The sequence below is a fragment of the Plectropomus leopardus genome, chromosome 9 (genome assembly GCF_008729295.1).
Source record: "Plectropomus leopardus isolate mb chromosome 9, YSFRI_Pleo_2.0, whole genome shotgun sequence".
Taxonomy (NCBI): Eukaryota; Metazoa; Chordata; class Actinopteri; order Perciformes; family Serranidae; genus Plectropomus; species Plectropomus leopardus.
In genome coordinates this window covers 14492659-14513722 of record NC_056471.1, presented here as the reverse complement: position 1 = coordinate 14513722, position 21064 = coordinate 14492659, and the positions used below count along the sequence as shown (strand labels likewise).

At 41.4% G+C, this 21064-nt stretch overlaps 1 protein-coding gene across 1 annotated transcript; it reads left to right on the top strand.

The window, feature by feature from the left end:
* Window positions 1–6309: 6309 nt before the first annotated feature.
* Window positions 6310–20855, top strand: LOC121947991 (BTB/POZ domain-containing protein KCTD16-like). The gene is made up of 2 exons (XM_042493209.1): window positions 6310–7132; window positions 20404–20855. The coding sequence occupies exons 1-2, from the start codon at window positions 6310–6312 to the stop codon at window positions 20853–20855; spliced, it is 1275 nt and encodes a 424-aa protein (XP_042349143.1).
* The last annotated feature ends 209 nt before the right edge of the window (window positions 20856–21064 follow it).

The window sequence follows — 21064 nt, the reverse complement described above, 5'->3', positions numbered from 1 at the left end:
TAGGCGCTAACCTCCAGGAAAAACATACAAAATGGAGAACAGAGAAGCCAGCCCCGTGCCAGAGCTGTTTACAACACGCAGCGCTGCCTGCTGGCCGCGCAGCGACACTGCAGCCTGCTGTGTGCTGAGGTTCACACTCAGCAGTGAACTACAGACTAATAAATACGGTAAAATGGGATACATATTCACATATTCAGGGAAAAATACGCTCTCTTGGGGGCTGTCCGTATTTAAAAGGGGGTGCAAAAGGGAGGAGGGATGTTAAATTGCTTTTAAGCACTGCGGAGGGATTTATTTTGGCTTAGGGTAGGGGCATACAACTTTATATATAGTATTTTGTAGGCTATTTATTTTACAGCCAATTTGCAAAGAATACATGGCCCTTAAACGCAGGTTTAGAAGGCATGTTTTATTAAAGTTACACCGCTTCTCATAGCCAGAAATAGTTAAAAAGAGAAATTATTGGTGGATTTTCGAATGTCCTTAAACACATCATGGGGGATCAATGCTTCTATTAGAAACACACACACACACACACACACACACACACACACACAAAAAAAAAACCCAAATATCATAGACACAAAGTCTATGATATTTCATCAAAATCACCTTATTCTACTTGTCTCATTTAAAATTTTGGCAAAAATAAATAGTTTGCAATAACTAATCAATGTTTTTTTTCTACTCCAGGATTTCGCCTTCAAGTTTTAACTTTCAGATATTAAAGGATAAGTTTTTAAAATCTAACAACTGATTTATGGTGGAGGGAGGGTTTGCATTTTCCCCAAGTATCTCAGAGAGACTCAAGAAAAGTATTTGTAGCTTCAGGGAGGGTCAAATATATAAATAAATAAATGAAACCACACCCCAGCCACCCCTCTGATAGATAAATATGAGGCCCTAAATATGGTATGATACATATTCACATTTCCTTGGCAAAAATAAAGTAAGTATAATTTAATTATGCTCTCTTAGGGACTGTTGGTTGTCAACTACTTTTTTTTGTTGTTTTGGCTTAGACGAGTGACATACAAGTTTTAAATTTCAACAATTTTTACAGAAAACATGTTCTTAAAAAAACTCTTCAAAATTACACCATTTATCAAATCCAGAAACTGTAAAAACAGAAATTACTATTTGTTTTTCAAACTTCAGACAGTCCTTGGACACAAGATGTGGGACAAACCTTTCCATCAAGAAAAAAACACAACTAAATCTGATCTTAAAATAGTGATATTTCTTTAAAATCACTTTATTCTACATGTCTCATGTTAAATTTTACCAAAAATAAACTGTTTGCATGAACTCCGGGATTTCATCTCCAACTTTTAATTTGCAAACATCAAAGGGCATGTTTTTAGGGCATCTTTTAACCAGCAACTAATATATGGTGTGGTGGAAGAAGGTCATGCATTTTCACCAAATAACTGTGGGAGGCTCAAGGAAAATACTTGTAGCTTCTTGGAGGATGAAAAAAAACAAAGAAACAAACAACAAAACAACCAAAAGTCATGCAGCAGCTATCTTCCTCTTATCATCAATAAAGTACAGTCCCTTAGCGCATACAAAGAAGTATGAGTTTAAAGGGCAATCCAGGCAACGTGTGCATTAGCAGTAAACAAATGCTCGAAAAACGTCAGCATGTGTCTCCTGTTACATGATTGTTCATACAGCTGCTCACTGTGGGGGCTCCACTGACTTGCAGCTGTTACTGGAGCTTTTGCAGAGAGACAGACAGACGTCTGAGATGGTATAATGGAACTGAGAGTGGTATTTTTAATTTATACCATTGAAAACTGCCAAAAAGTAGCATATTTCCAAAAATCTGTCATGTCAAAGACAGTTTTTATAGCATAGATCCTCAAATAAAGACATCTTCAGAGAAAATGATGAGGTCTGAATGTAATGTTGGGTATCCTGCCACACAAACCACATCAGATTACTGGAATTTCTAAATCACAGGATTATTGTTTGGTTCTGGTGCAATTGAATTTAAATGTGCATGCAAGAGCATTTTAGCTCGCATTACTGCACTGGTGTCCAAACTAGGGGTCCCAACGCCTTCCATGGGTCGTCAAAGCTTTACAGAAGTCGCAAGGCCTTCTTGATTTTAAGGGGTGTTAAGCAAGTACAGTAGGCCTAAATCACAGCTTTTCATTCATTTATGTGAAGAAAACTAAGTGACATTATTTTAGAGTACAGATTATTTTTCAAGATAATAACAAAATAATAAAACCTTCCCAGGATAAGGGCACAGTGAAGACCTGAGCACAGTATATATTCACAAGGCCTTCAGTCTTTGCTAAACAGCCTCATGCTGCAGTTAAAGCAACCAAAGAGCTTAAAAACAATGGCCAAGCATCAGAGAGAAGTACTAAGTAGCCTATTAAGTATTTATGACTGTTAAAAAAAACAACATAATGCATAAACAGAATTGTATAAAAATGTCCTAAAAATATCAGGAAAACTCATCTCTGATGCAATATCCACAGGATTAGTCGTCTCAAAATTCATCCAGCGCGCTCGTTTTACACAGACTTCCTGCAGTGGTTGAGCTCAGTATCTGGATTAAATGTACAATTTGTCACTTGTTTTGTACTGTTATTGCTATGAATATAATATTAAATATCCATGAAATGTGTTGCTTTGTAAAGGGTCATAATCACTTTGTACTCAATGATAGACAAAGTGTCCCTTAAGGAAAAAGGTTGGGAACCACTGAAGTAGTGTTTATTTGAATGTCAATACTTTTTATCCAGCAGTAAACTGAAGCATGTCACACCATGCTACCTTTAGACTGCCACATCTCAGTCAGGATGCTGCACAATCACTGTTGCAGTATTTGTGCAAAATGCAACAATAATATTACACAACATTGCCATCTAGACTGCAGTGCAAAGTTTAAAACTACTCTTGACTTAAGCTGTTATGTTTTCAACTGACTTATATCACAAGACTTTATTTTCCCTGCTGATCTTCCTATTGTACTGCCTCCAGGGGCTCACAAGGACTCAATGTCACTGAAATGGCTACATCAGTAAACGATAAACCACTAGTGGATAATTATTAATCAGTAAGCTGTGATGGGTGACCTTTTTGGCTTACTGCTAGGCAGGAAACCATCTACACATGCATTTTCAAAGATAGCATGTGGCAATATTGTCTTTATTCAAACAGAAGGGATCTTAGAATGGTTTTTAACTTTCACTTTTAATTTTGATTTAGTCAGAAAACAGAAAACTAGGCTACAGTTTGTTTCTCAAGACATGTCAGTTCGCACTTCTACCTCTTTCATGTGGAAATATGAGTGGTTGAAAGGTGCCTGGGAGGAGAGGAAATAGGGTAAGACAAGCTATTACTGTGTGCATAAAGATAATAACACTGCAGAGAGGTTTGGGCCTGTATTAGTTGCTGCTTTTAAAACTGCACCAAAGTGCATTGTACCATTTTCTAAGACAGCAAATTCACTGACTTGTTTGTAAAATAACAAACCAAAAAACAAGTGTAAATTTATTATTGAACATAATTAAATCATGCATGTTTGTTGAGTTTTAGAAATGAATTTTCACACCATTTCTTACTTGATGGTGTACATGCAACACAACCTAAAATGTGTTCATTTCTTAATATTTGAGCCCAGGCCACACTATAGATTGTGATGCAAGAAATTAGCAAGTTTCACAGTTGTCAACTTAATGTTTCAGCGCATACAGATTTTCTTACTTCACTCTCATATGGGACCCATATTGTCTTACATTATTCATGTTGAAGTTGCATGAAATTCAACCCTTTCCAAAAGATAGAATCTAACCTGAGAGTAGTGCATGCACAGGAAATATAATGTAGACAGGAGGTTGGGAAATTGGCTCTAATGGGAGGATGAGTGAGATGAATAAGAAGCAGGGTTTATAGCACATATGGGAAGAGAATCATACCCAGGCAAGGGACAGGGAATGAACTCCAAGTCTCCTGTTACACACAACCATGCAGAGACACACACATCTAGTATATATGTGAATTCATTAAACAAATAAAGCTAACACAGAGTAATCTATATTGTCACCATCTATTGATATTTTATTGTTTTTCCAATCTACACTCCACTGTTAAGGTCACATAATCCACAAAACATTACAATATCATGTATAATGTAAGCAGCAAGACCTCACATCACAGAAAAAGAGAGATCAGTGGCATGCTCAATGTAGCTCTAAATCCCCACTGTTTGAATCCCACTCAGTCCCCTGTGGCTGCTTAGCAACCCCTCTCCAGCACAATATACTCTGAATTAACAGGGTAAAGCGTGACCGCTGCCTCCTCAAAACCACAAGTCAAGGGTGCGCTCCCATCATCAACGCCTTCTGTCAGCACTGCAGCAATAAAACTCTCTGATTTATTACAACATGGCTCCAAAAACACACACAAAATAAACAAGCTGAAAAGCAAACACAAAACAGACTGGGACACAAATCAGTGTGAGTGCTGCTGGTGGTGTAGTGGACACGAGGGATCTTATGCTTCATATATAAAACAAAAAGGTCAACTAAGATTCAGGTGACGCTTTTGAATGCAGGTGAAGCTCTACATGCTACATTCCTTACAAGCAACAGGAGCTTGTGACCTACATATAACTGCATATACATATAGATATATGACATGCATTGTCAAGCTTTGAATTCAGCCTTGCATCTCACTTCTTCCAAACTGGATTTTCCACCCTACAGTACTTGGCTTCACTGTGAGTATACTGATGGCTCTATGACAAATTCACTGAGCAGGCCCTGAGCAATAATACACAAGTCCCAAACCCCTGTCCTCCTGCAACTATAATCCAGACAGAAATGACTCAGAAATGAGGGTTCACATTTTCTGATTCCTCTAAAACATTGCTGGCAAAACTGCAAGTAACATACATTTTATGTGACGTGGGGGTGGGCTCTATATTGATACATATGTTCATTTAGGATCAAAACTTAGCTAAAAAATTAAGATATATTAATAAATGCGTTGTTTTTGTCAGCTGATTTCAGCGAAGGAGCACCACACAGCTGGAGAGGGCTGAGACCTGTCCGTGGTCCTGAAATAGGAACTCACTCGCACAAATCGACGAGGAAGGGATCAATTTTCATATTCAGTCACAGTTTTCTGGCAGTAAGAAGTGATACAGCTGCCTGCAGGTTCAGTGATGTAGACGAGTGCAACTGTCATTTTGATTTTTTTCAGTTTATTTCATTTAATGTTTAGACAGAAAAGGAGTTAGAGAGTAGTCCTGCAGATAACCAGCTCTTTTCACGTGTAGCTGTCACTGCCGATGAGTCTCTGAGCAAGACACTGCATGGGACCTAACCCCTAACCCGTCTCCCGGGATAAGCGCGTCAGCTAAAAGCGTTAAATGTAAATGCGAAAGCCTCTGTGAAGACTCAGAAGAAGGGATTAAAATCCGCAACGCTGGATGTTAAAACTGCATTAGACCTGAATCCTCTCCGCCAGCTGCACGCCGCCCGTGGCAAGATCAGAATTTCATGAAAAACGGCACAGATGCACCCACATCAGTCCTCTTTATGTCGATCGACTGCAAATGTCATTTTCCTTTAAGATGATGTAAGACATTACTTCATGGGACGATTTTTCCTCTCTCTCTCCCTCTCTCTCTCTCTTGCACAGCTTGGAGCAACATTATTTTAAAGCTTCTGCCGGACCAAACGTTTCCGCACTCAGCAGTTTGGAGAGATGGGCGCGCACAGGAGTCCCACTTCCACCCTCCTCTCTGTGAGCAACCTCGGAGCATGTTTCAGCATCCCAGTTGTCAGGAGCGACGCTTAGCAGCAGAGTGATTAGGTGCACGCAGAGTCTTCAGTTTATCTTGGACTGATGTGATTGAACCAGAAGCAAGACGCAAGACGGCGAACATTACCACAGAAAAACTACTTAAACAAAAGAAGGTTTTAACCCTTTTTTTGATAGTGGGAGATTTCAAACTGATGTGGGGATTGTATTTCTTTGAAGAAGTCATGACCCATCGCAGTGGATGTGTGTAACATGATGCGCTCTTATGAGAATCGATTCCGTTCAAAAAGGATGCACCGTGGGCAGGCACATTTACGCATGGGATTAAAGGATATACTGTAGGCACACCTTGGGATTGTTTGTCATGAGACACTGGATGCAAGGACTGCAGCTTGAATCAAGACTGTGCTTTGGGTCTGAGGGCACCATGCAGCTACACCCCACACCCTGAACTTCTGGGACATTTGCGCTGCGTGATCGAGATTCACATTTCGTGCAAGATCTGGCAGAAAAAAAAACATGGCACTGAGCGAAAATTGCAAAACACAACCTGCAAAAGAGCAAGGTTCCGTGCAAAACCCTCCATCGGATGTTATTGAGCTAAACGTGGGTGGACAGGTGTATTACACTCGCCATGCCACCTTGACAAGCTTTCCAAATTCTTTACTTGGGAAGCTGTTCTCTAACAAGAAGGGGTCTTCTAATGACTTATCCCGGGACCTCAGAGGACGCTATTTTATCGACAGAGATGGCTTTCTGTTTCGGTATGTATTGGATTACCTTAGAGATAAGCAAGTTGTCCTCCCTGACCACTTCCCCGAGAGAGGGAGGTTGAAAAGAGAGGCGGAATACTTCCAGCTGCCAGATTTGGCCAAACTTTTGTCTTCCGAGGATTCAAAACTGTTTCCAGACGACTTGTACTACAGTGATTTCGATGACGCGTCGCAGGGCAGCGACCAAAGGTTTTACCCATCTTACTCCCTGGACAGGAGGTACGGCTACATCACGGTCGCTTTCAAAGGCGCTTGCGCCGGGGGAGGCAGAGAAAGTCAGATTGATGTCAAGGCCAAAAAGTTACCGAGGATCTTCATCAGCAGTAGAATTGGCTTGGCGAAAGAGGTGTTTGGAGATGCCCTGAATGAGAACAGGGACTCGGACAGACCACCAGACCGTTACACCTGCAGGTTTTACCTCAAGTTCAGACACCTGGAGAGAGCTTTTGACATGCTGTCAGAGAGCGGCTTTCACATTGTGGCCTGCAATTCGTCCCTGACTGCGTCCTCCATCGGTCATTACGCGGATGACAGGGTCTGGTCCAATTACGCACAGTACATCTTCTACCGTGAGTGAAGATTTATTCCTACTCTATGCCTTCAGAAGTGAGATAAACGGGTGGCTTTGACCTCCAGAAATAATTAGAATACAAACAGCAGCAAAGTTGAACACAGACAACACCCAACTGTGCCCCTCCCTGCCCCCATACAAATCCACATCCAGATTACAGACACGTCAGTATGTATTGCATGATGTCCACCAGAAAGGGCGTTTTTTGTTTGTTTGTTTTTTCCTCAATAAACGGTGTAAAAGTTTATCCTCACAGCCCCCCTTGACAAAATACACCCAATTTGTTTCTAATGGTCTAGATCTGTTATATTTATTTATTTAAATACATAGCACTCTTCTTCAGGTTACGAAGTGCTTTTCAGCAAAACAGCAGACAAAAACAACAATAGAACAACATTAAAATAAAATACAAACAACAGAGGGACCATTAAACCTAAAAAAAAAAAACAGTGGGAGATAATATAGAGGCCATTGACAGAAACTGGTTTGCATTAGCTTACACCACCAGGAGGCATGGTGGTGTTACAGCACTTCTTTCTTGCAAGGATGAATCCCTTGAATCTTTGCACCCCTTGCAGTGACTGACTTTAAACTTCAGTTTTGGGGCCGAGATAAGACGCAAACTTGCCCAAGGGCCCTTGGGGAGTTGAGTCACAAGGCTGCTACACTTCAAGTACACATGCGTCACGCATAAACACACGTTATAGCTCAGATTCTGATGGGTTATGAATAATATAGCACCAGTGGGCAGCAGAAAAAAAAAGAATCACACCAGTGCTGCTGCTGCATTCTCTTGAATCCGCTTTGCTATTCACTTGAAGACAAAGTTTGTTCATCAGCAAACGCCTTAATTAGCTGCAAATATGGTTCATTCCAGTCTCTGCAGAGAGAGGAGTTGGACCATATGGCCAGTTAAAAAGCACTTTGTTCATTATTCTGAATGGCTCCCTCTGGAAGAGCTGAAGAAAAACCCAGTTGGTGGGTCAAGGTTGGGGGTGCAGGAGGCTGGGCTGAGGAAGATATGACATATGGTTTGCTAATGATTTACCAATAGTGCTGTTAACGCAGGCTAATTACAACAGAGGGGTCCGCCTTGACCCACACGAACATCCAGCCAGGTAGGATTTTCACTGAGTCATTCAACTTTCTGGAGCACAGCATCTGGTGTAGGTATCAACCCCCTTCCCGATTAACAGACTGCCCTAGGACAAAGACACAGGGCAGTGAGGAGGAGGAGGACAAGAGGGCGGTATGAGACAAGGGAGAAAGTGCAATAAGTTAGGAAGGAAAGAAGATGCAGTGTAAGAAAAGCAAAGGGAGGAAGAGAGGGAATTTATGGAAAGTGAAGAAGTGGGAGGCGAGCAGATGGAGGGGAGAGTGGCTGAGAGGGAGGGATGAGGGAGTAAAAGTTGCATGAGACCCGGCCATGGGGAGAAAGAACTGAGGCAGAAAGAAGAGAGAGGGAGCGGGGAGCAAAAATAGATTAAAGTAAGTATCAGACAGGAAAGTTCATTGGGTCTGAGGGAGCGGAGAGGGGGAAAAAGTTGGGCGTGAAGACAGAGGGAGAAGGAGAGACTAGGTTTTTATTAGAAAAGAGAAGGTGAAAGGAAACACACATTTATAAAGCAAGTGTTGGAAGACAGAGGCCCAGTCAGGATGATGGATAGACACATCAGAGGCAGACATGCGTGAGAGCCTTTCCTTCGTAGCAGCACAGCAGCCCGCATCCACTTTCAAAACTAATACTGTAACCTGATTCTGAATGTGGGACACTGGCTGGCCTAGGGCAGGTAGTCCTAAACTAAGAATGCATGTAGACAAGTGCACCTTTGGGGTTGGCATGAAACAGATGTGCTTTATTATTGTTTGTTGTTTTCAGCAGAATGTTTCACTGCTTTCCTTTTTACCCCCCTCCTCTCATACAATCACAGGCTCATATGGAGTGAAGCAGGGAGGTTTGTTCAGAGTGTAAAAAGAGCAATCCGGGGCAGTAAATAAATTGAGAGACTTTCTTCCAGCCTGTCAGTTCCTGAGCATCATCCATGTTGCTCTTCTTGTTAAATGCATCAGTTGTTTTCTACAGGCTCCACTGACTCTCAGTAATAGTATGGACTCCTATCTCCAAAATGCCAGCAGTAGATATTCATCATTTTACTGCATCTGTATTAACAGTCAGGGGACTCATTCCCTCATAAAGTTAAAGTTAAGACACTCAACTCTGAATTATTGTCATCCTCTGCCGCTCAGTAGGATATATGCTGTTGGTTTCACCATGGACTAAAACAAATGATTCTTTCAGGGAAAGGGCACTCTTCCCAGGAGGCCGCAGTGTCCGAGCATTCATCATGAACAAGAGATCTTGCTCCTGATGGTCATGATGAATAATTCACATTTGACCGGATATGACTTGTTCACCCTTTGAATAAACAACTGAGCCAGAGAGAAATATATCAAAACTGAGCACACATTCAGCTGAATGGGACAGAGAACAGAAGTTCGTTTGGTCAATCAGCAGCATCATGCAGTGTATTGTACGGGGCCCCCGAGAGCTCAATGCCCTGCAAAATAAACACAACACAAGCAAATAAACATCTTCACCAACTTGACAACACATGCATTGCATTTACAAAACATTCACCACCTTGAAGGTACACAAAAAATATTAATTTGATGATATAGAAAAGCATTAATTTGATGTCACAGGCACAATGTTGAGAAAAGGCTCTGCATGAGGCTCATAACACAATGGAAACTGTTTCAAAGGGGTCTGAGATATACTTGTTGTTGCCATGCTTTGTGGTCAGCTATTGGTCAATGGTGTCAGCAAATTACCAAAATGCAACTTTTTGTTGTTTTTTTTTTACTATCCCATGGTTTAAATATTATCGCAGATTGCAGATCTGCCATTAACCCAGCCCGTTGCGTAGAATCAAATAATAAATAAAGATCAAATAATCTGACCAAATAGACACAACTGACTATAAAACAGTCGACATTATGTTAGCTGGCTATAACATTAACGGCTACTATCAGAACCTGTAATAGGGGACAGGCAAGTTAAACTACCAGTAAGTTTTGCTGACATGACTGATAAAATTAAATCACTTAACTTAATTTGTTTCATCAGTTATCAGTTAGAAAAATATTCCTGGCGCCTATTTTATCACTCAGGCTGTTCTCATGCACGGTTTGTGCGTATACATACGAAAAGTAATGCACCATAATTTGTACATAACCCACATAATTACAAGCCAGTAATTATCATACAACCCATGTAATCAAGTGACAAACTCACTGAAAAGGGTAAAAAGGAAATGGTAGGCTTTAAAGAGCAAAAGTCTTCATAAGGGTGCAGGTTAAGGTGGTAAATGGGTCAAACAGACACATGACTTTCCCCTGGGACACTGGTGTTTGTGTGCAGTGTGCAACCAAATTAACTTTGAGTTCAATTAAGGTATGTCATCACATTACCTCAAGTACGTCACTTTACATTAAATACTTAACCTGACAATGACCAAACATGCTTCTTTCTCTTAACCTAACCTTCGTTACTTTACTATCCTAAACCAAACCATGACCCTTTTACTCAACCCAGAACTAACAGGTAAGGGCGCTAGTTGTTTGGCGCTAATTCGTTAGATGTCTTATGAGCCACTGTACGAGGACATGGTGAATTACTTTATCTTCAAAGTGGTGATGTTTTTCATTTGTTTGCGTTGAGTCTATTTGCATTGAGCTCTCAGGCCCACCGTAGAATTGCTTTTATTGAAGTATAAGTATGGAAGCCCAACACGTTAGTCTTAGCTTAAAAACAAAAAAGGTAAGTCAAAATTTGGATTTAACTCACACCTGTGAAATACATAGTAAATTACATGAAAAAAATGTTATTGTTGTTAGAAGAAATCATGAAAAGTCAAAATTACAAGATAAAAAGTCAAAATTCTGCTAAAATAAGAAAAAAATGATCACATAATAATATAAAGGTAAAAAAACGTATCCCCTTTTTTTTTTAACACCATGACTCTTTTTTGTCTTTTATTGACAGAAATTGGCTTCCATAGCAGATGTTCCTGGGGTTATTTGTCAAGCAGTCTTGTAGGTCAATTAGCATGATAGGGACATTTAGTTCTTTCGATTGGCAGTGACAACATTATTGCTGTAGTGATTAACAACTCTAACCTCCTAGCTGGCGTTTGGGACCAGTCTCCTTATTGCTTATTATCTCTGGGGAAAGAGCAGAGTGTTGGCTAATTAAAAAGCAATCTGTGATCTCAAAATATTTCCAGTGTCTCCACTCATGCATGATGGAGATGCAATTTAGAGTGATAAATGTAACCTATTTTAAATGCAATATGAAATATAAGTCATATTTCAAAATAGGACTCAATTCATATAGGAAAATTAACCGTCGTCATGGACACAATAACATCGTAACCTGCTTTGACTTTACTGCTTCAGTGCTTCCACATCACAGAGGCAGAGCAAATCATCATTGAACAGTGGGACTGGTAACATCAGAGACAGTTTCATCTTTCCACATCTGAAGGGGGCTGTGCAGAAGTGCCTTGTCAGAATGGGAGACACGTACAGTAAAGATGGAGAATGATTATACTTGCCAGGTGTGCTCTGTTAATATAGCTGTGAAGTCTTCATTTGGGCTGTGAATGAGATGATGTGTGGCCATAATGGCTCCTGAACAATGGACACAAGGCATCTGGGAGAGAGTAATGAATTGCTTGGGTGTAATGGAGGCAAAGATTGGGCCCTCCCCGAGCTCCCAGAGAGCCAGGTTGGAGCCTGGATGGATTGGCAGTGCCTACAAGAGATGGATGGTGCTCCTATGAATAACTCATATAAGTCTTAAAGAGCACCTGGGCAGAAAGATGGTCAGGAGTAGGGCGTGCGGGTCTGTGCATGTGCCATTATTCCTCACAATGGCTGCAGCACCTTGTGCGCTACATCAGTTCAAGTAGACAATCTGGCTCACCCTGGGAGTAAATCTGAGTTTATTGAAAAGCTGCAGATGCAAAAGGAAAATATATTTTTTGAAATCAATCATTCTTTGACGCAGCATGCACCGAATTTTGAAGAACCATGCTGGTTATTTTTCATGTTTTAGGTCACTGACTGCAAAGAATATTCTTAACAGCTCTGCTGTATGTTTTCTACATCTTATTACAAGCTGTTATTGATTTCTATGCAGCTGTCGCTTTCATTTAATTTCACTATAGTGTTTAAATAAGCTCACAGAGACAAAGAAGGGACAGTTCACAAAAAATAAAAAACACCATATTTTTACCTGATATTTATCAATCTAGATTGTTTAGGTGTGAGTTGCAGAGCATTGGCGATATCGGCTGTAGAGAAGTCTGCCTTGTCTATAATATAACAGAACTATATGGCTCGGCTTGTGGTGCTCAAAATTTTAGCTGTTTGTTTACTTTCCTTACTTCTGTTTTCCTTTTTGTGCGCTGAGCTGAACAGCCAATCAGAGTAATTTTATTAATCATCAGGCCCCGCCATCTCCAACGCCAATTCAACATGCTGAATTGACTGGAAAAAAAGGCACTGAAGGCTGACTAGAGCCAACAACGCAGGACATACTGCAAAGACTAGTGTGACAGATGCTCACTGACAGCCCAAAATTGACTGAAAGCTTGGTGTGTCAGAGCCTTAACGCTAGCTTACATAGCAGCACTGAGCTGGCTAATGTTACAGCTTGACAGAGGAGGAGGATGCCATTAATATTTACATCTCTTGCTCTCGTGAGCACAAGTTTCTCGTCCATGAGTAGATGCACATTTCCTTCTGCGCTGTTTCTGGAAAGAGACTTTGCTGTTGAGACTTTCAAATGTATGTGTTTTTTTGGTGCTTTGAGCACCACAAGTCGAGACCCGTCTAGTTACCTCCAACACTCTGCAACTTACACCAAAACAAGCCAGACTGATAAATAACAATAAAATGTTTTTGATTTTGAGTGAACTGTCCCTTTAATATAGGCAAAAAGAACATTTCATTATCTTTTTTTTCTGTCAAAGCTTTTCAGTTACAAATACATGAACCCTTTCACACTGTTATCGATTGTCTTCTGGGCTGGATTTTCCAACAATATACTGTTCTGCCTGCTGACTCACAGATCACAGATGTTGGGAGTGCCCTTGAACACACCAACAAGGAGAGTTTTCAAAATAGTTCCTGCTAGTAACTTCATTACCAGGCAATGATAATGCAATTCTGACAAATAAAAAGACTAAATATAGACTTGGACAGATTACTCACATTGAGCAATTAACAGTGCCCATATTGAAAAGAGTGGAAGCATTAAAGGTAAACCGTCAATCTAAACATGAAAAACTGAAACCTCCAGTATGTTCCTTTGAAAAGACAGATAAACGGAGAACTGGATTAATAGTATTTTCTTAGACATAATTTGAATATTGTAATTTTTTTATTCCTTGTTCTGCTTCTTCTTCTCTCTGTGGCTGTTGGAGAGCAGGTATAACAGGTCTTACCAACTGACATCCAACACCTTAATGATCCCTCCAGAGACACTTAATGGCTACTTGGATGGTGGAGTTCACACTGTGAGCAGGGCTGAGAGTTTTCTGAAGACAGGGGATCCTGTGTGATGGTATGCAGGAGGTCAGCTTTGCAAGGTGGTAATTGTTTTGGCAAGGTAGCAGGGGCGTAATTTTTTAGGTGGGACACAGGGGACATGTCCCTACACATTTCTTTTTCAGAAGGGAGTAGTGGAAAGGGTTGATGCCTTGGATAGAAGGAAACTCTGCCAGGAATTTCATGTGTTTGTAAATGTTACATGGAAGTTGGCTACTTGAACTAGAAAAGGTAAATTTCTGAAGAAAATGTCTGCAAAGTTGTAGTAGATTTAAATTTTCCATTTAAGTATTTAAGATCATTTGGTTATAACTGTTCATGTTTCTGCAAACCATGGATACATTACAGCTGCATGTTATTTTGTACTGTTGCAGATACGCTGAAACTTTACATTTCAACAATACTATGGTTGAAGCCACTTGGTTATGGTCAGGGAAAAATCCTGTTTTGACTTAAAAAAACTGACTGTTCGACTGTTTTGGGGGCACAGTCCTGGCAGGTAAAGCAGCGAGTCTCAATGAAAAACAATTGCTTTTTGCGACACTGTTGACAAATCGCTACAGAACATCCACAGCTGGAGCCGAAAAAGCACATGGAAATACAACAATGATTCACTACAACACAACTGGTTTTGTTATTGGTCTGGAACGGTAGTCTGCAGCTTGGCAGCCATGTTGCCTGTGTGCCACGCCATCCATCCCCTCAACCTCCCAATGACAAAGTCAGCTCATAAATTGCGTCACTCTAAAAACGTTGATAAAATACATATGAAATGCGCCAATGTAACATATTTGTGGTTTGGGTAAATGTATAATCCCAACAATTTCTTCTGGTGACTGGGCTCTTTATGAAGGGAACATTTCAAATTATAAATAGCATGGGCATGTTTTACTCTTACTCAAGGTAAGGCAACTAAAAAAAATTAAAATAAATAAAAACAGAGCCCTTATGAGGATTTGTGTCTGAACTCACTGTGTACCCCTCCCCTTTGAAATCAAAATTCTGTCCCTGCAAGCTCAATCGTGTAAAGATCAATTGAAAACATTGAGGGTCTCCTGTGCATAATGTGATAGAGTTTGTCCCAAAGAATTGCTGCATTTTAAGTTATGGATTGGGAATTTAAGAGAGGATCTGATGCTTGAGTTAAGAGTTTACATTCCTCAGACATTACTCTTTGAATATTATCTACTTGACAGGGTGAGGGAGCAGAATCGCCCCTCGTCTTTCCCCAGCCTCTTGAGACTTCATTTAGGTGATGACAAGAGCTTGGTGAATACTCGGGACACCTTCTTAGATTTCTCCCCGCCTCGCCTAGCTCCATCGTTGCCTGTGCAGTGGAGGGATGTGGCTTTGGGTCAGGGGACAGGCCCACAGGGACGGGCTGATATAGACATTTCAATCTGTCTGAGTTGCTTGTTCATCTCCCTGTCAGGGACACACTCAGCGGGGCAGCCACCCCCTGACTCTGGGAAGGGATGGTACCCTCTTGTCATTAACAATCAGCCAATGAAGCTGTCGCTCTCCTCATGGAAAACAGATAATTTGGGCCAGGGCAGTAATGGGTCTACAAGAGAGTAAGAGTGCCCTTGAATTACCATGTAAAGCTTGTCGGGTCACCCCGATTATTCCTCTCCAGCTCGTCTTCGTCACTGCTGCTGATGAGGGTTGTTTCAGCAGAAAAAGAGCTGTCTGGGTGGGAGTAATTAATATTGACAAATTCAATTGTATGCAGATATTACACACATTATTACAGAGGATGGCTGTAGCTATCAGGTAGGCCGAACACAAACTGCTGAAGTGATACTTTTGTAGCAAATAGCACTATCTTGGTGGAAATGGATTTCCCTCACCCTGTAAGGACGGTCACTGCCTTTGCAAGACTAGCCTTTTTTCTGCTGCAAGGACACGCTGGCCTAATTTGTGAGCTAACAAGCATGTAAACTACACTCTTCCTAAGGCAGTGGCAGAGTAAAAAATATTTGTGTGACTGGAAATGGGAGCCGGAGAATATAAGAGCATGTCTAGGATCAGAGCGTCTCCTGACTGGCTGCATGAATATGCATATTTGACCTGCCAGGGAACTGCTAATACATTTGGTGTTTTTTCACTAAACTAATTAAGGCCAATACTCCCTTTTCTTTCTCCTTGTTTTGTTTGTTTCACGCCCAAAGTCTCAGCCAGAGAATATTATTGCGCTACAACCAAGCAGCAACTGAAGCATTTGAAGATGATTCACACCACTCAGCCTCGCAGGGTTTTGTTGTGCTTGGTCAAAGAGGGAAAGTATGTTTATTCCAGAAATTCAAAAGTTGAGGGTATTTTTTTTTTTGTCCGACTGCGACAGCTTGGATGTAAAGAGCGGCTTTGTGTTCAAAACTTATTTTCATCTATTTAGATTGAGGGTGCAGTTCACATCACTGCTGAGATTCAAATTTGAAAAGCAGACAGCTTCGGGTCACTCAAGTGCAAATCTGAAATAAATTGCGTTATGGCCTCCTGGTTATGTGCAATAACAACATGATATTGCTGAGTGATGAGTCTTTCTTGTTCCTCCTTATTTATCGTTTGCCTCTCAGATTACACGAATTGAGCACTGAACTGCTCTGCTGTTAAAGAAATAATCGCCACACACCCTTGATGAGTCAGTTGAGAGGCAAAAACAAACACACTAATGTCTGGCAAGAAAGCCACTGACATTTGAATCTGAGTTTGTCAGAGCCCTTCAGCCCCCACCATGTCCTACTTTTCTGCCATTTAAAACCTCTTAATGGGTAAAAACGTGTAATTTTAATCCAATATCCAGGCAGTTGAATTTCCATAAAACCCCGACCTCTCTCAGGCACGAGGACAAACATCAGTGCTTTCATGAGAGAAGAGTTTGAGGATACCCCGAGTGACACGCCTGCATGCCTCTGTGCTGAATTCGACTCCCTCTCTCTGTGATATTTATGAGCAGTGCAGACACAGTCTAAGTCTGCTCCGAGGACCAGCCCAAGACTTTTAATGTGGTGAGAATATGATCCCTTAGACAGGCTATATAGATCTGAGAAAAAACACAATGCAATCAATGGCTTCCCTGAAAAGATACCAAAGAGTAATACACACACCCACTTGTTTAAATGTACACGAGGATGACTGTGTTTCCTGACAAGGCTCTTAGCTGTTTCCTGTTTTGGTTCTGGAGGGGACATGGCTTTATCCACACATTTTGGGGTTGGAGATGCACAGATTTGTTTTTGCATTAAAGGCTTGTCCATGTCTGCACTTCTTTTCCACAAATTATCGTATGGAACAAAATGCAAGCCCAGGTGCTCGTCAAGCCTGTCAGTGGCTTTGATACAATTCATTTTCCTGCATGGCCTGAAAATTTTATGATGCTATTATTGGGTGTTGGCTAGTTTCCTAAACGGGTTGCCCCTCTGGACGACAGCATCCACCCATTTAGAAACAATGCTCAGCCTCCCTCCTCCTGATCCTCCTTGCTAAAGCGCCTGCATCCATTTGCCTGGTGCTGCTCATCTGCTGGATTCAGCTAGATTCATTTTCTGCGGGGGGAAATTGGTGCGCTGATTGGCCTCTTTACTCATGGATTAGCCATTAAAAAGCTGTTAGTGACTCTTTCACTATCAGCTCAATGCAATCATCGCACTAGAGATAAGGTCATTATTACAGTGCGAGGAGAGAGGTTAAAATCCCCCTTGAACTTTGTTCAGTATAAATTGGTGCATGCACTGGAAGGAGGTAATGGACAAATTATTGCCCCCTCTGAGATATCACTGCTGTTGAGTCTGTATCATCATGTTGGAAAAAGCCATTAAGAGGTTTTTATAGTCTGTGTGCATGAGTTTATTTCTCATACTCTGTTGTTTATATTACATAGAGCGCTGCAGTTTTCTACCTGTTAGTACATCTAAATGAGACCATAGTTCAGGGATATTTTGGGAAATAAAAGAGAGCTACAGTGTTTACTGTTTTTACTTGAACACTTCATGAGCCAGCGGGCAGTGCAGCACAGTGTTTCTGGTTCATAATTAGCAGTGTAGGAGGATGTGAGACGATACAAGAAGTAGGTACAGGAGGAAGAAATAATATAACTAAAATCTTCTGTTACTAGCGGGCAGTGGCGCCCCCAGAAATGTTTCATTGGGGCAACGAGATGGGGCGGCTAAAGATCTTGGAGTGGCACACCAAAACAGAAAGCCAAAGGTGAATTTCAGTATTTCTATTATGCTGTTGAAGTATATAGGCTAGTTGAAAACCAAGGCAATATGGTGAGTTAAGGAATCACATTCTGATTATTTTCTTATTTTAGAGTTAATGTGATTAGTTATCTGATGTGCACAGACTACTGGTACAGTTAACATTTTGGGTTCCACAACAATCCTGAATGTGTTACATGTAGGTGAGTCATTATTCTTCAAATGGGCTGGTTTTCCTTTAAGTTGGCTTTAAGTTTAAAGCGTAAATTTATTCAGCACGTTCTCATCTCAACTCATCAAATACTGCAGTGGACTTTCAAGTCTACATATACCCTCCTGTGTCCTTTTTTTGGACGTTCCAGAACAATTTACAATTTACACTTGTTATATGCGTTGTGTTTTTTTCAAACCACGTCATGATCTAAGTTTTGAGTTATATTGTGGACTTTGTTTTGGATGGTTTCTGTTTGTCTTTCCTTCTTTCTTGTTAGTCATGTTCTATTTCCTGTTTTATTTGTTCCTCCTCATGTGTCATATTTGGTTTTATTTCCTGTCTTTGTGTGTTTCCCTGATTAGTTTCACCTGTCTCATTAGCTCCACCCTTGTGTTGCCTACCACACTTTCATTTGTTAGCCAGTCCCTGTGTTTCCCTCCTGTTCCCCGTGTCCACCTACCTCAGGTGTGTGTTGTTGTCTTGATTAGTTCCCTGTGTATATACACCTGTGTGTCAGTGCTTGTCAGTTCATTTGTTATCCCTGCTGTCTTTCCTGTGATCTTCCATGTTGTTAGCTCCTGTCTTCACCTGAGTTCTTCCCTGTGATCCTGGTTGATTTCAGAGTAGTTCTTTAGTCGTGCATCATTTTGGGTTTTGCATTCCTGCTTGTTTTTTGTGACAATTTCTCAGCATTAAAGCTTGCTTTTTGTTTGTACACCTGGCTGCTTGTTTCTGTTCTGCATTTGGGTCCTAATCCCGACCTTCCCCAGTGACACCACACTTACATTCACTCATTATATGCATATAAGCATTTCTTTAGATTATGGCAACAAAAGCACATGGTTAGGTTTAGACAAAAGACAAGCGGTTGTATTTGAGGGTAATGGCTTGGGCGCATTACTAGACCCTTACGCACTGCCTGATCAAAGTCAGAATATGATGTTGTTATGCCGCCTTGCTGTTCTGTGTAAAACATATGATCGCAGAATTAGGAGACAGAGTGGTCTCACCTTCATGTTGGCAACAGGTAGTGACAGCTCCCAAACTGTGTCTTTATAAACAAGAAAGCTGGCAGGACGAGAAGGGGCTGATGTTTTTTTTGACATGTTATGCATGTGACCCACTCACCTCAAACTCAAAGGAAAAAAACAGCCACAAATTGGGAAAACAGTGAGATTTGGGAGCTCCTTACCCTCCCAGCAAAGGATAAGATCAGCCGCCATATAACAGGGACGAACAATGATGGTTATTGCAATGTCATGTCATTGCTCTTGTTTATAAAGCGCTGCGGATGCGTGTGTTTTATGTCACACCAGAGGAAGATGCTGTTGTATTCAGAGTCACGCCGCTTATGTCTCTTTTGTTTCCACGATGCTGACATGATGTCTAAAATCACAGACTGAAGCGGCATGATGCTGCTATTGTTTGGTTCTGTGTGAAAATGCAAAAGAGGCATAAAGAGGGGACTTAGTAGCAGCTCTGTAGCATTATGTCTGTGTAAAGAGGGCTACCGTGTACAGGAGGAAGAATGAAGACTTCTAAAATCCCCTGTTCCTACCTGGTTCATGGCTCATCTACACCTTGTGACACCTGCATGCGCATCCATTCACTGACCCAGTTCTGTTACTGCCCAAGATAAATTACACATTGTGTTTTTCTGCCTTGTTGCCTCCCTAAAGGTACAGAGCACCTTGTCGACTTATTTAACTGAGTGATCTGAAAACACAAAAATAATACACCACCCTCTTAATATAAGGCAGCCAGGTTACAGTTCTAATAAGAAACTGCGACGGCAAAGCAGATTGTTTTGGCTCTGAGACAAGCCTTGCCTTGGGAAATGGGAAAGGTCTTTTAGGGAGCCGTACTGCACCGCGCTGAGCTCTGGGGCCTCTCCTTATCAGAGGAAGCAATATGCACAGCCCACAAGCTCTTTGAAATTCAGCAATTAAATGCCAGAGCCAATAACGTGCATGTTCTTACATCCGTACACCCCTAAATACCCACACACACTCTTCTGATACTCGTTTAAAGATATTTGTATGACATTGAAACTGCTGTGTAGGCATTTGTCAGCATTTGCTTGATCAGTGCAACTGTTTCTTTTGATTACAGTTTGAATCTGTCACCGTGCAGACAGCAGGGACATTAGTTTACAGTGCATGAAAGAGGGTCTTGCTGCAACAGAAGATTTACTGCATGTGGTCAAAACAAGTGACAAATGTGTTTGTGTGTGTTTTCTAGGTGGGCCCTCAAGGTGGTTGTCCTCCCACTGTGACTGCTGCTGCAAGAGCCACAAAAGCGATCGCGAGGGAGAGAGTGGCACGTCCTTCAACGAGCTCTCCACTTCATGTTCTGAGACCCAGTCGGAGGCCAGTTCCCCTCAAGGCACAGTGATTTGTGGCCCTGTGAGCCGGCACTCCAACATCCAGACGCTGGACCGTCCCATGCCCAAAGGACCAGTTCACATGCTGCAGCAGGCAGAGATGCGCCGCAAGACTGACATGCTCCGTGTGAGAACCTTCGGGGTCCGAGAACGAGAGGCTGCAAAGAGGAAAGCCAACAAGGAGAAGATGACTCCAGAACAGGAGCTGGAGAAATGCATCCAGGACTTCCGGCGCATCAGGATTCCTGATCACTTTCCGGAGAGGAAGTACATGTGGCAATCAGAGCTCCTGAGAAAGTACCGTCTCTAAATATATGTGCGTGAAGAGGAAGGAGAGATGGTTGTATCCTGTCACCATCAATGAAGAGTATTAACTGCATAGGCAATAGACTGCACCCTCTAAGGCACATACTGTATTAGAAAAAAGAAAACTATGGCTACTTTCCTGCCAGCATGACTAGCTGAGCACACAAAGTAGGCAGTGTGAGTCATTGATTTGTAACGTATGCACAGTGTTGT

Coding starts and splice junctions, on each gene's coding strand:
- LOC121947991 (XM_042493209.1), top strand. CDS start 6,310: ATGGCACTGAGCGAAAATTGCAAAACACAACCTGCAAAAGAGCAAGGT. Junction 7,133..20,403: donor CGCACAGTACATCTTCTACC/GTGAGTGAAGAT, acceptor TGTGTTTTCTAG/GTGGGCCCTCAAGGTGGTTG.